General features: G+C 33.0%; 1 protein-coding gene across 2 annotated transcripts; it reads left to right on the forward strand.

Annotated features, from left to right (window-relative positions):
* The first annotated feature begins 1,373 nt into the window (after positions 1–1,373).
* Positions 1,374–12,441, forward strand: LOC138134767 (serine protease snake-like). Of its 2 annotated transcripts, XM_069053254.1 has the most exons (7): positions 1,374–1,552; positions 5,179–5,361; positions 5,418–5,572; positions 5,626–5,738; positions 7,945–8,255; positions 8,310–8,362; positions 12,167–12,441. In XM_069053254.1, the coding sequence occupies exons 1-7, from the start codon at positions 1,471–1,473 to the stop codon at positions 12,362–12,364; spliced, it is 1,095 nt and encodes a 364-aa protein (XP_068909355.1). In that variant the 5' UTR covers positions 1,374–1,470; the 3' UTR covers positions 12,365–12,441. The 2 variants fall into 2 exon arrangements, with proteins under 2 accessions (XP_068909355.1, XP_068909354.1); XM_069053253.1 differs by having other exon boundaries at positions 1,379–1,552; positions 7,945–8,362.
* The last annotated feature ends 813 nt before the right edge of the window (positions 12,442–13,254 follow it).

Genomic DNA, 13,254 nt, shown 5'->3' on the forward strand with positions numbered 1-13,254 from the left:
AAACGAGGTGCCACTTGACATACCCTTCCGTTTGAAAAAAAAAATGGGGTGGTTGCGCACATCCGGGAGGAGATATGCAAAAACCATATGCGCCAAAATGTGGGCAAGGAAAAACAAAAAGCGACCTGTTTCGGGATTTTTCACAAAAATCGCCAATGTCCAAGTTATGAATTTTATTCCAGTTAAAGTTTCCACACTGTAGATATATGTTAAGTACTATTGCGAGCAAAAAAAGTGGAACATAAACATCACTGTCTTGACTTTTACTGTGAAATGACCCTTATCTGTTTCTAACCCTACTTTGAATTGATTGACGTTATCGTTAAGTATTGTAGGTTGTAGGGAATGATTGTAAGTAAGCACGTAGTGAATATTTATTTAATGCAAAGTCTCAATCAAAATTTACCTTTATCAAAAGAAGAGGGCATTTGAAAAAGAAAAATATGAGTATAAGATAAATTTTTACACTGTGAGCTAGAATAGTGTCAAATTTCTATGACAATAATCAAAGGCAAAATAACAATAAAGCTTGAACTACATCGAATTTTTCAAAACTGACACAAGTTTGATGTCCCACTTTTTTTGCTCGCAATAATATCTACAGCGTGATCAACAATGACTGAGTCTGTTGGCAATGAAACAATTGAAAATACTGGTGATTTTTGTCTAGTAATTGGCACTGACCACGCACTGACCGGATTTTTTAACTTGAGATGACATTAAAAACATTCTTGGTTATGCAGGTTACGTTTATACTATTACAAAAATGAACCTTCGTTGGTAAATTTTAAATTTGTCAAATTTCATTGTTACCAACAGACTCAGTTATTCTTGATCACCCCGTACTATAAGTGCTAACTGAGGTGACGTCACGATTTCCTTCCTCGCTTTCTCTTTATTGAAAAGACAGAAACAGAAAAAAAAAGGCACGTTTATTTATTGATGGTCAATTTGACAATTTTTAATTTCTTTCACTTATTACATTGATTACAAACATAACCTTTCGAAGCAATTGTCAACAAATTTGAAACATTATATATAGTTATTTATTATCAATTCCAATTTGTTTCTGATCCTAGCTCAAACATGCGTGAAGTTACTAGATAATGACGTCATCGCAAAAGGGTAAAAATTGGACTATATGTATGTATTCGGGGTAGTCTCGCTCTACAAATAAATAGCACCGATGTTCTCATATAACACCACGTGTCCGAGGCTGTCATCCGATTCGCGGCAATCTTAACACAATCCACATAAATAAATAGTCGCATTTAAAGGAGTTGTTTATCTTTCTAAATGGTGACATGACTGACATGGGTTAATTAGAACTTGAATCTTTGAAGTGTATCATAAACAGTTTCATTTTTATTTAACCTGTGATAACTTCTGAACCGAAGATTAACAGAAATATTTGTGCAAAATCGAGTTTGGGATTTGTCGCTTGTGTTGAGTTTGTCTTTTTTCCTTCAAATGACAGCAATGTTAAATTTAAACTACTTCGCTTGTTGTGTGATTGTGTTAATACAACTAGTATCCACCCAGCGATTTGTTGGTAAATCTTGTTATTTAAATTTCATTAAATATTACGGAGTTATACACATAAATATTTAATAAATGAAAAAGTAATTTAAGTTATTAAAATGTTTTTGAAGTACGTATATAATAGTTATTTACACAATTAGTGGGATAAAAGCAATATTACAGGATTCGAGTGTGAATATTGCAGATAACGAGGGCGTTAGCCCGAGTTCATCTGTAATCACACGAGTTTCCTGTAATATGCTTTAGCCCACGTGTTATGTACAAAATTTTATCTAAGACCGCCCCGAATTAAAAAAAAAGATAAATCTTATTTATTTCCGCCAGTTTCATTACACCACTCAGTGGAATAATAACTTACTTATCCCACTGAGTGGGGTAATGATGGTTACTTATCCCACTGAGTGGAGTAATGAAATGCGTCCGGTAATAAGTTCCTTATTCCACTCAAATGAGTGGGATAATTGTCATTTATCCCACGGGATTAGATAAACTAACATCAAAGTTGAAAAATAAAACGTTTGATAAACAATGCACAAAGTTATGTTGTTCGGCGCATCTAGTTAATAACAATTGTCTTGTTTTAATTCATTTAAATTATTCAACAGCTTGTAACGTTGCAATACGAAAATATTTACAGAAAACCTTTATCTGCATATTTGGTAACACGTTTAATAATTTTTTATCGATGGATATTTGATTTATGGAGATATTGAATAACATACAATGTATTTAGAAAATATCTGTAGAAATATTGGAGACATAAAAAAGTGAGGAATCATTTTATTTAGTGTAGGGGCTATGATGTGCGAGAGAGATAGCTCTGCAGAGAGAAACAGCACACAAAAATAATAATAAAATACCTAATACTGGTACTAATTAAATTCTTAATTAACATAACGCATCAAACTTGAGGCAGTGTCAGGATGTCGTAATTTGGTAATCAATAATAACTAAAATAATTCGGTGAACATTACGTTAACAATGGTGTCATGGCGGCTTGTGTCGTGGATCGAGGTGATCGTGGTCTGCACATCCTTACCTCTTGTAAAATAATAAAATGGGGTAGTGAGCAACCAATTCGCTGAAAGTGTTGTACGAGCACAACTCACACATATTTGCAATAATAAATCAAAAACATCTCAAATATGGTACCACCATAGAGTCAACTTCAACTATAAATACATTTGTAATTAAGAATTACTGTTAACTCATTGAGTTTTATCCAGGGTTGTTAGGGAAAGAATAGGGCTCCCACAGAATTCACACAGTGTCTTGTCAGCGACTCTCAACCTACAATCAATTACAAACCATTAGCAACTCCACGGCCTCTGCTAGCGTACAGTTGCCGAAAACAAGAAACGTTGGACACTGGACAGTCTAATTAATTGCTCGACATACCAAAATTAGCTACTTCATCAAACTGTTATTATGACTCTAATCAAATCAACAATATGATTAGTGATTACCATCAATGGTGAAAATAACATGATCTCAATTAATTATTATGTGTAATTCACGAGCAGCCCTAATCCCAGTCAGCGACTCTCAATTAAATTATCAACCACGAGTAGTCCTGATCTCAGTCAGCGAGAAGTTCAATTATAAATTATTGATTATAAATCACTGGCAGTCCTGATTCCAGTCAGCGACTCTCAATTAATTATCATTTATCAATCAGGAACAGTCCTGATCCCAGTCAGCGGTCTAGCGTCTAGCCTCTCGCACTATCGGTGGTGTGCAAGAGGGTTGTATTGTAAATATAAATCTCAGTACTACTTTGTTTAACTCCAACTATTTATCGAAATTCCTGAAGATCCGTTTGATAAAAAAAAGTCTATATAGATTCAGCTACTCTTTGGACATGACTTAGACGTATCCAAAAGCCGAAAGACAAGGAAAAAAACGTGTTTAATATTTCGTTGTCTTACACTTGTAAAGCATTAACATTTCTATAAGGCAAGTTGGGGTATTTTGCCGTCGTTTAACACGTACTACCCCAGGTTAAAATATCTGCACAACTTTCAAAATCAGACTGTATAATTAATATTATATTTTTTTCTGTAATAAGAACATACAAAGTTGCAAGTTGATAGTTGTGTAGACTTTAAAATGTACATAGTTAGTTTAAAATTTTGCAACCAAGTTTTCTATACCAGTAAAAAACTATTTACTGTAATGTTTTTGTCTTAGTATTTCCTCAGCTATGGCACTTACCACGATTTTACAAATAACTTCTAATTAAATAAAATTGTCGAAATTTTTCACATTTACCTGGGTATTGATAAGGTACATTTCATAATTTTTTGATAATTTTTCACTTACAAACAAAGACAAAAAAAAATAAAAAGTAAATTTTACCAAAAAGTCAAATTCTGATATTTCCTATAATTATTTACGAAATCAGCGGAAAAAACACCAATTAGATTTTGAATTAAACGCAATTTTACATTTTAACTTTGAAAATCGTACGACACTCATGAATGACTAATAGAAAAAATTGTTCACGACCCATAACCAAGACAACAAAAATATTTCTTGGAAATTTTTTGTAGGTAGACCAACCTACGAGTAACTGTGATTAATAAGTGGAAATTTTTTGCTGTGAAAGTTGTCAAATTTTATAAAATTACACAATTTAAAAATGGGTTTCTTCTTTTCAGTGTTTGTGTCGTTACGATTTTCTTACCGAATCTGCATTCGAGCATTAATTCATATCCGGAAATTATTTTTCGTGCATTCCAACCACGTCCTAATTTGCCCTCAGGCAAATTAATACGACGTCGCGTCGTTGGAACGCACTCAAAAAAAATTCCGGAAAGAATTAATGTTCTTATGAGATTATGAGTGAAAATCATTTTTATTTATGACCTGCTACTTGTGCTATTGTAAATTTAGGTGACAATGGGAATTGTCAATTTTATGGCAAAGCTGTAAATAAGAGGCTCAAAACGGTCGGCTGATAGCGAATGATTCTTTTGTTGGCAAATTATACCATTGGGGCCATAAATCACGCGTCTGGATTACGTTTAAGTAAAAAAAAGCGAATTATTTAGCTAACCAAGTGAAAATTTGTAATTGTGTCACCAGGGTTTGATGCGCTAGCAGGTACAGATTCATTTAGTGCAAAAACTTTATAGGTAAATTAACAGTTAATATCAGAAAACTAACAAAACTGTTACGGCCTTATTTATTAATAACAAAAAAAAGGTAGAAAAATTCTCAAATATACCTTATCAATAATAATTAGTTAGGTATATAAAATTTGGACAAGTCCGACTCTGTACGAGTATACCAATATTTATACAACTTTTACATTTATGATAGATAATATTCTAGACAATACAAAATATTGCTCATAGCTGGTAAAAATAGCTTTTCTTTTGTTCATTCGGAATCTTGTGACTCAATTAACTGCACTGCATTCTGCTATAAGAAAAATTATGTCGAAGTACATTGTCGTCTCTTATTAAAATGATAAATGATAATCAATAATCATGAACCGTCGCTTGGTGAATGGGCAGCTAGCTAATGACAACGCTTTAGTTAGTCTAAATTAACTACTTAATAATAATTAATTGAAATATTTTAACTTGAACTTGAACGTGAATTTGGTAAGTAATACAAATGTGTTGTTAGGTGATTCTTGTACCTTAAAGTCAGGATCTCCAGGTGTCTGCAAATTATTTAAAGAATGTAAACAGGCCCGTGATGACTTACGAAAACATCAGATTTTTCCTCAACGATGTGGATTTCAAAGAGATGAATCAATAGTCTGTTGCGTGAAGTCCAAAAGAAAACCAGGTGAAATAAGTCTAAAAAGCAAGTAAAAGAAAAAAAAGTAAAAGACATTGTCCTTATATTTTGGATTTTCTTAGAATGTAAAGAATATTCTCGATTAGTTTATGAAGTTACACGATCACCAATTTTATTAGTTAATCGACCACCGATTACAAAAAATGAGTGTGGACATAAAGTTATCAAACTAATCGTTGGTGGAACAAATGCTACTAGAAAGGAATTTCCTCATATGGTAAGAAATGACAAGTTACTTTCTCGTTATTTTACAATAAAACTTATTTACAGGCACTGGTAGGGTTTGAACCTCAACCTGGGGATATAAATTGGCTTTGTGGGGGAACTATTATAAGTAAAGATTACATTTTAACAGCTGCACACTGCTTGAGTCATTATATGTAGTATGTAGAAAATTATTGTCGTTGATTACTTTATTATGAGATAAAAATCCATTGTAACTTAGAAGCTGAAATATGTACTTTAACTAATGACTTGGTGGCAAATCAATTTTCTGTGCGTGTAGGTACATGTACGAGTATATGGAGATATTCAAAGTAGTTGATTTGAATCTATTATTCAACGGTGATTTTTATATATGCGTGCAAGAAATAAAGAAAATAGTAAATTTTATCACTAAGAGCAAAAGTGAGACTTTTTGTGCTAAGCCCGGAGATTGAAGACCGAGACCGGACAACTGGACGAAGCACAAAAAGACTTTCTACTCTGAATGATACGAGTAAGTATATACTATTTTATCTTCAAGCGGATCACAAAAAAAAATCGGACATGAGCTTATTTATTTTCTTTTGCTACAGTTACAATTTTCAAACTTACAGTTTTTAAATTTTAAGGCACCAGTAATCCGAGTTCTCTTGTTGTAATATTATTAGTACCTTAAGGTTCAATAATATTAGTAAAGTGTTTTTTCTTCTTCCTACTAAAGTCTAAATTTTACTTTATAACATTGAACGACCATCCGTGCAACTGGGCGACTCGTGTTAGACCACAGTAACACCTATAATTTCGATATTTCGCACTTTTAGAGGCTTTTTTTTCATAGGGATAATTTAATTATTAAATATTTTGTCTAATAAAAAAAAACAAAAAAAAAACTATCCCACCTCCACCCGGCGGAACGGCAATTTTGCCGGAGTACATACACTATTACGGATATTACTATCAAGTAATAGTGCAGTGCTTATCAACATAATTACCGGCGTCTCGCCTCCGCATTTTCACTTTGTTGTGTATTATGTTCTGTGTCAATGTTAAGGAACTTCCTCACGATTATTATTGATAAATAAATCGTGAGATATGCTTCAAATGACCTTACATTTGACTCGGTCGAGCCGCCTGTGGTCATTTCAACTCCTAAGATTTGAAGTTTAGTATTTCAAGTCCGGTTACAAAAAAAGCCACTTCAACCGTTTCTACAGAGATGCGCAAAGGCGCAATTTCCGACCGCTTGAAGATAAAAATAATTTTGCATATTTAAATTCTATAATTAAAAAGTTGGACATTTAAGAAAACAGAACATTTTTAATATTGTCTATCTTTTGGATTGCTTCGACAGTTTTTTGCCTAAAACAATGATCAGCTTCTAAAGTACATATATCCCAGAAGTGGCAATCTCTCGGATGTCGGGAAATCTAGTGAAAATAAGATTACTATTTCCTATAAAAAAATTTCTCCATGGGAACATTGTTTAAAACATTTTTGGTTCAGTGTCATATTATTTGAAGTCATTTTAGACAGTGTATTCATATCTTGAAAAAGGCTCTTGATGGCTTTTTATTCGTAATCATTATTGTCAATTTTTATTATTTTGTGATTTTAAATGGGACATGTTGTCAGACGAATAGAGAAACACACGTTCAAATTTCCAACCGAATAATAGCAACATGTTTTGTTCAATTTACCAAACATAACCTCAAAAAAAAACTATTCAATGCAATGCCTACTTGAAAATTTCTTTTTCTAATTAGGTCTCGAAAACTCTTAGATTTCCACATTCATTTCGGTTAGGAAAAGTACTACTTTTCCTAGCTAGTCAGGAAAAGTGAAACAAATGAAAATCAGCAATTGTATTATTTATTATAAATATGTACTACTTACAACATTATTGGATCCTTTGAACAAACATTCTGGAGCCACTTTATCGGACTGATTTATATTGATCATCTGTTCTTTTCCTCATATTTTTGAAGACACTTCCAACTTGTTTTGTATAGAATCCTCTATACCTATATCCTATATCCTTTGACTTTTCTTGATTTTTGGTCAAAATAGGCCAGTAGAAGTTCTTCAGTAATATCACGCACTCGTTTTTCACGGCACCAATCCTCAAACTGTTGGTAAGCTTTATCATATTTTCTCTAATTTGAAAATTTGTGTTTACATTGATTCCATTGCGACTAAAATGAGCTACTCGATTTTTCGAATTTTTATCCAAAATTTTCAATAAGTCCTCAAGAAGTAAGAGTTTTCCCTACTTCATTAGAAAAAGTTATGTGTGCAACTTCTTTTCATTAAATCTACCCAAATTTGAAAGATTGCTCACCCTTTTTAGCATAAGTGCTCTGTGTACATCTTAAACACTGATTTTAGTGGTCGAGCCAAATATGTAAGAATTGGTGTAACGGATTTGGAGGATACCAACCACAGACAACAACTAGAAGTTGAGGAACGCATACCATACCCAGAGTATAAATTAAGTTCTCATTACCACGACATTGGACTGTTGAGACTGAAAAGATCAGCCAAATTAGACTCTTTTACTGTACCAGCATGTCTTTACAGAAATCATGACATAGAAGCAGAAAAAGCCATTGCTACTGGTTGGGGTGATACCACTTCAGAAGGTTCAGGTTCTAATAATTTACTCAAAGTCACATTAGATCTTTTCGATCATGCAACATGTAATCAATCGTACAAGAATTATTCTGGAAAGAGACTTAAAACAGGAATTATAGATGACATACAAGTTTGCGCCGGTTCACTTAACGAGAAAAAAGACACCTGTCGGGTAAGCATGCATCTTAGCGATGAATGTGAATTTGACTTACTAGTAAATACAGGGTGTCTCAAAAATTGCGCCCAATCTCCTAAGTGTCTTAAAGAATAGAAGTCTGGGAAGGTAAATCCCAATACAAAATTTGATCGGAGCAACAGATTTTGTATAACTTGCTCTTAAATATGGTAATTTCAAAGAGATGTATCTCCTTTATTACCAAATTTTACAGCTGAATTGTAAATTACTTTACAATGTTACTTTTTCCAAGACCCCTTTAGGTAGTGGAACAACACCAAAGTAATTCTTTTTAGAGTAATGACCTACCAAAATACGCTAAAATAACAGTGGCAACATTGACCTCAAAGGAGAATTGGTTTAGTTGATTGTGCATACCAACCGATGTTGCCAAATTTGCTTATTTTAAAATGTGTATAACTTAGAAAATGGTCAAAGGAAAAAAAAATCACAACGAAATTGAACTCAATTCTTCAAATAGTTTAAACCCTCAAGAGATTGGGCGCCATTTTTTAGACACCCTGTATACAGGGTTACTAAAAATGTTTGTAGTCCAAGTAGGCGTAAAAACTGAATGTAAAATTTATGGTTGACGCTCCATATAAAAAACATCAAAATTATGTGAATAAGTGAGTACACACCGTTCACACACGGGAGTTAAATTGGGTACAAAACAACTCAATATTTTTAGAATTGGTTGCAAAACAACTCAATATTTTTGGATTTAATCGTTAATTAAAAAAAAAAAAAATTCTTTATCACCGCACTTTTCACTTAAAAAATGACAGTGATAGTGACAAAAATTGACAGTTCACATGAAAGCGGCAAAAATTTCATAACATGGGCATGGCCTGCTTCGACTACAATAATTTATAATAAGCCTGTATGTAGGTATATCAAAGTTGAGAACACATTTTTATAGCCCATCTGTTTTAAACTGAAATAGGAGTGCGAGGCTATAAAAGTCTTCCTAACCGCGGTCTATACTACAAGCACATTGATTTCTGTTATTTAATAATTTTTATATTGATAATAAAGTAAAAAATTGTACAGGATCATTATAAATGATTGTACCATCGCAGTTGGCGTTGAAAACCTACACACATTTTGAATGTGCCGCCAGCCTCGCAACGTTAGACAAACTAGTAGACAGATTTCCACTACCGCCTGTAGCGCCACCTATCGGCGATACTAGTCTCACTGAAGTTATGAGGCTTGCGGCACATTCAACTACGCGACCAACGCCTACTGCTATGGGACAATAATTTATAATGTTTTATACTGTTTGTTTGGACACGTTTTGCCTCGAAGGATTTAATTTTACTCGAAGGACCGGTTCCCATAATTTGGGACAATCAAAATGTACTGAGTACTTTTTGTGTTTAGGTCCTTTGTATCTAATATCTAATAAATTGTATTACTTGTATCAGGTGTTTATTTAAATTTCCGGTCAAAGTTGGCTTTGAAGAGTCGATTGTGAACACCACCACCATTCGTGTAAAAACACAAAAAACGCAAAAACTGAGGTAAGATTTAAACAGCTGATACGTTCACAATTGACTCTTCAACGTCAACTTTGACCGGAAATTTAAATGAACACCCGATACTTGTTACAGACTCTTAGTTACTGACTTACATATTCGGTGCTTGCTTGTTCTGACTTGGTACTGACTTAAGCCAAAACTCTCAATCCCTCGAGAGGGTGGATAGCGGTACCGTACGACTACTGCTCTTATGCTTAAAAACACAGAAGAAAGTAAACTTTGCACTGTTCCAGAAATTGGCATTTATTATTTACTAGTAGGAGATAATAGTATATTATACACCAGGGTAGAGCAGTTTTAATTATATCCAGAGCGCCAAGTTCAGATCCCGAAGCGTGCCGAGGGATGTAAGGCGCGAAGGCTATAAGGGACTTCTCCACCGTGGTGTATATACAATTTTTTTCACTACTAGATACGATAAAACCCTTTCTAATAATTATTAATTAAATTATTTTGTTCGATGCGACGTTCCCAGTTCTCATTTTTCAACGATTGCTATGGAAATTGAAAATCGTCTGTCTACGTTAACCAATGAAATCAACGAAAATCTTTCGTTGCTAGGTGACGGCTGTTAATTATTAACCAGGAGGAGAGAAACTCTACTTCTGGGTTCAGTTCGAGACTCAATAATGACGCCTTCTAAGACTAGTAGTGAAAAAAGAAAATAAAAGTCCTGTGATACCTACTGATAATAAAGTTCAAGTTTACGAAACAAAACTTGATAAAATATAAATATGAAAATAAAAATTTCATTTAAAATGCAAATTGCCAACTTATAATAATTACGATAACAAAAACTGGTGCATCACATGATAGTGTATCAAGGCCAAAAAGTGCATCTTTTTCGTCCGAGTCTGTGTTTTCTAGTCGAGGCGTAGCCGAGTATTATTATGTATCTAATTTTTTCAAATAGATCCATTTATTAATAGATACATATTAACAATTTTTTAGAGTATTTAGAAATTGACTACATACTCGTATTTGCAATACAATTACTTATTTACATAATTTTTGGTGACAGGACAATTATTGTGATTATTATTAGAAATAAAACTGGAACAAAAATGACAATCACATAAGTCAAAATTTACAAATTTGCATCGTTTAATTACGGCTTTATCACAAATAGGTTAACTTTGGTATGACATATTGTATAGATACTGACAAATATATTGGGAATTCAATGGTCTGATTTACATAGATTAAATTTTAAGTGTCCCAGTTTTATTTGTCCACCGACCGTATAATTGCAGTCATCCAAAAGTGAACGTTGTTTTTTTTAATAGTTTGATTTTTACTTTAAATCATAGGCGTCCTAAAATGTCACAGTTTGACACTAGCGTTAAAAAAATTATAGAATAGTTATTTATGATGTAAGTGTTAAAAGTGAGATTTTATTTTGTAAGTGGGGTAGATTGGGAAACGAGCGCAGCGAGTTGACCAACCCCACGAACAAAATAAAATCACTTTTAACACGTCCATCATACATCTATTTTTATACAACTGGTTTGCATTGCATTAAAAAACGCAGTCATATTTTTGATGTTTATTTTAATTTCTGCGGCAAAAATCAGGTAGCTAGTCTTGTATTGACATTTGTTTATTAGAAACGTCAAAAAAGTTTTCATTACGTTTTGTAAAACACTTTCAATTCCACATTATTGCATTCGTAAACATGGAATGCAAAGAAAACGACGTTAACGATGCCGATATCGACGACAGATTTCCCGCAGATATTGAAAAAGCGGCAAATAGAGCCACTTTAACATTTATAAATAAATAAAAAATAACTAGTGTTAAAAGTTTTTTTTTACTAGTGTTAAAAATACTTTTAACACGGTAAATTATAAAGAGCAATTTTTAATCAAATTAGCTTCCACTAAAAACGTCACTTTTAATGTTGTATAAAAAGTATTTTTAAAAAGTATTTTTTAAAATGCCACGGCAGCTAGGGCTATTGCAAAGCTAGAAGAAAACTGGTCGTTGGCTGCTGTGGCGAGAGAATTACATTGCAGTAAGAATAGCATCTTCCTGCGGCACGAACGCCAATGAATACAGCCTAATTTAATCATAACGAAAAATACGGAAATTTTTGTAAGCTATCGTTCACTTTTGGAGGGCCGCCGTTGTACATCTAAAATAATTTTAATTGTGTTTTTTTCCGTTTGCCATCGACAAAAGTATATGTACCTAAGTACCTATTTTATTTAGCGAGTGTATTTACATCGAACAAATAACTAAAATCCTGAAATCTTAGGGAGATTCTGGAGGGCCGTTGCAAATCTTTCATAACGGTAATGATATCAAGTGTATGTACGACATCATAGGGGTTACATCCTTTGGAAAACCTTGTGGTTTAACAAATCCAGGTGTATACGTCCGAGTTTCGCAATATATTGGATGGATAGAAGATATTGTTTGGCCTGAAAATTCTGAAAATTTCCTTAATAAATAATATAATTAATGACTGAAATATTGTGTTGAATATTTTATAAATAATTATTTATAAATAAATCATTTATTTACCGAAAATGTTGTCATGTGAGTTGATAACAATAAATTAATGGATCAGTGATTTTAACCTTTTTAAATCTTCTTCCTGACAATTTAACAAAATATTTTCAACATTTTGTATTCGGGAAAAACCCACTAAGTAACCTACTTTAACCTCAGAATTTCCAAGTTTTTGTTAACCATATCATTTTTATCAGAATTACTTGTATTACTTTGAAATAATTATGGTCTGATAAACAAAAAATTTCTTTGCATGTTGCAATTAATAGTATATTATATACCAAGGTGGAGAAGTTCATGATTATAGCCAGAGCGCCAAGATTAGATTCCGAGGCTCGCCGAGGGATGTAAGGCGCGAAGCCTATAAGGGACTTCTTCACCGTGGTTTATATACTATTTTTTTCACTACTAGATACGTTAAAACCATTTCTGATAATAATTATTAATCAAATTATTTTGTCTGATGCGACGATCAGAGTTCTCATTTTTCAACGGTTGCTATGAAAATCGTCTACGTTAACCAATGAAATCAACGAAAATCTTTCGTTGCTAAGTGACGGCTGTTCATTATTGACCTTGGTTAATAATGAAAATTATTATTAACCTTGGGCACTCGTGCCAAAAAACCCCAGTTTACACAAGAACTCGTCAAATAAACTACTACACTCAATTTCGTATAAATGTGCATCTTAGCAAGCCATGAAAATCTGATTTTCTGTTGATATTAAAGCCAAAGCTAGTGACTTTGACTTTCCAAGTTGCTTGCCCGATTTGACTAATTTTTCAGTTTTGTCCGTTTTACCATTGCTAATTTCAAAAGCAATGTTACCT

Source organism: Tenebrio molitor, chromosome 7 (genome assembly GCF_963966145.1).
Source record: "Tenebrio molitor chromosome 7, icTenMoli1.1, whole genome shotgun sequence".
In the NCBI taxonomy this organism is placed as follows: Eukaryota; Metazoa; Arthropoda; class Insecta; order Coleoptera; family Tenebrionidae; genus Tenebrio; species Tenebrio molitor.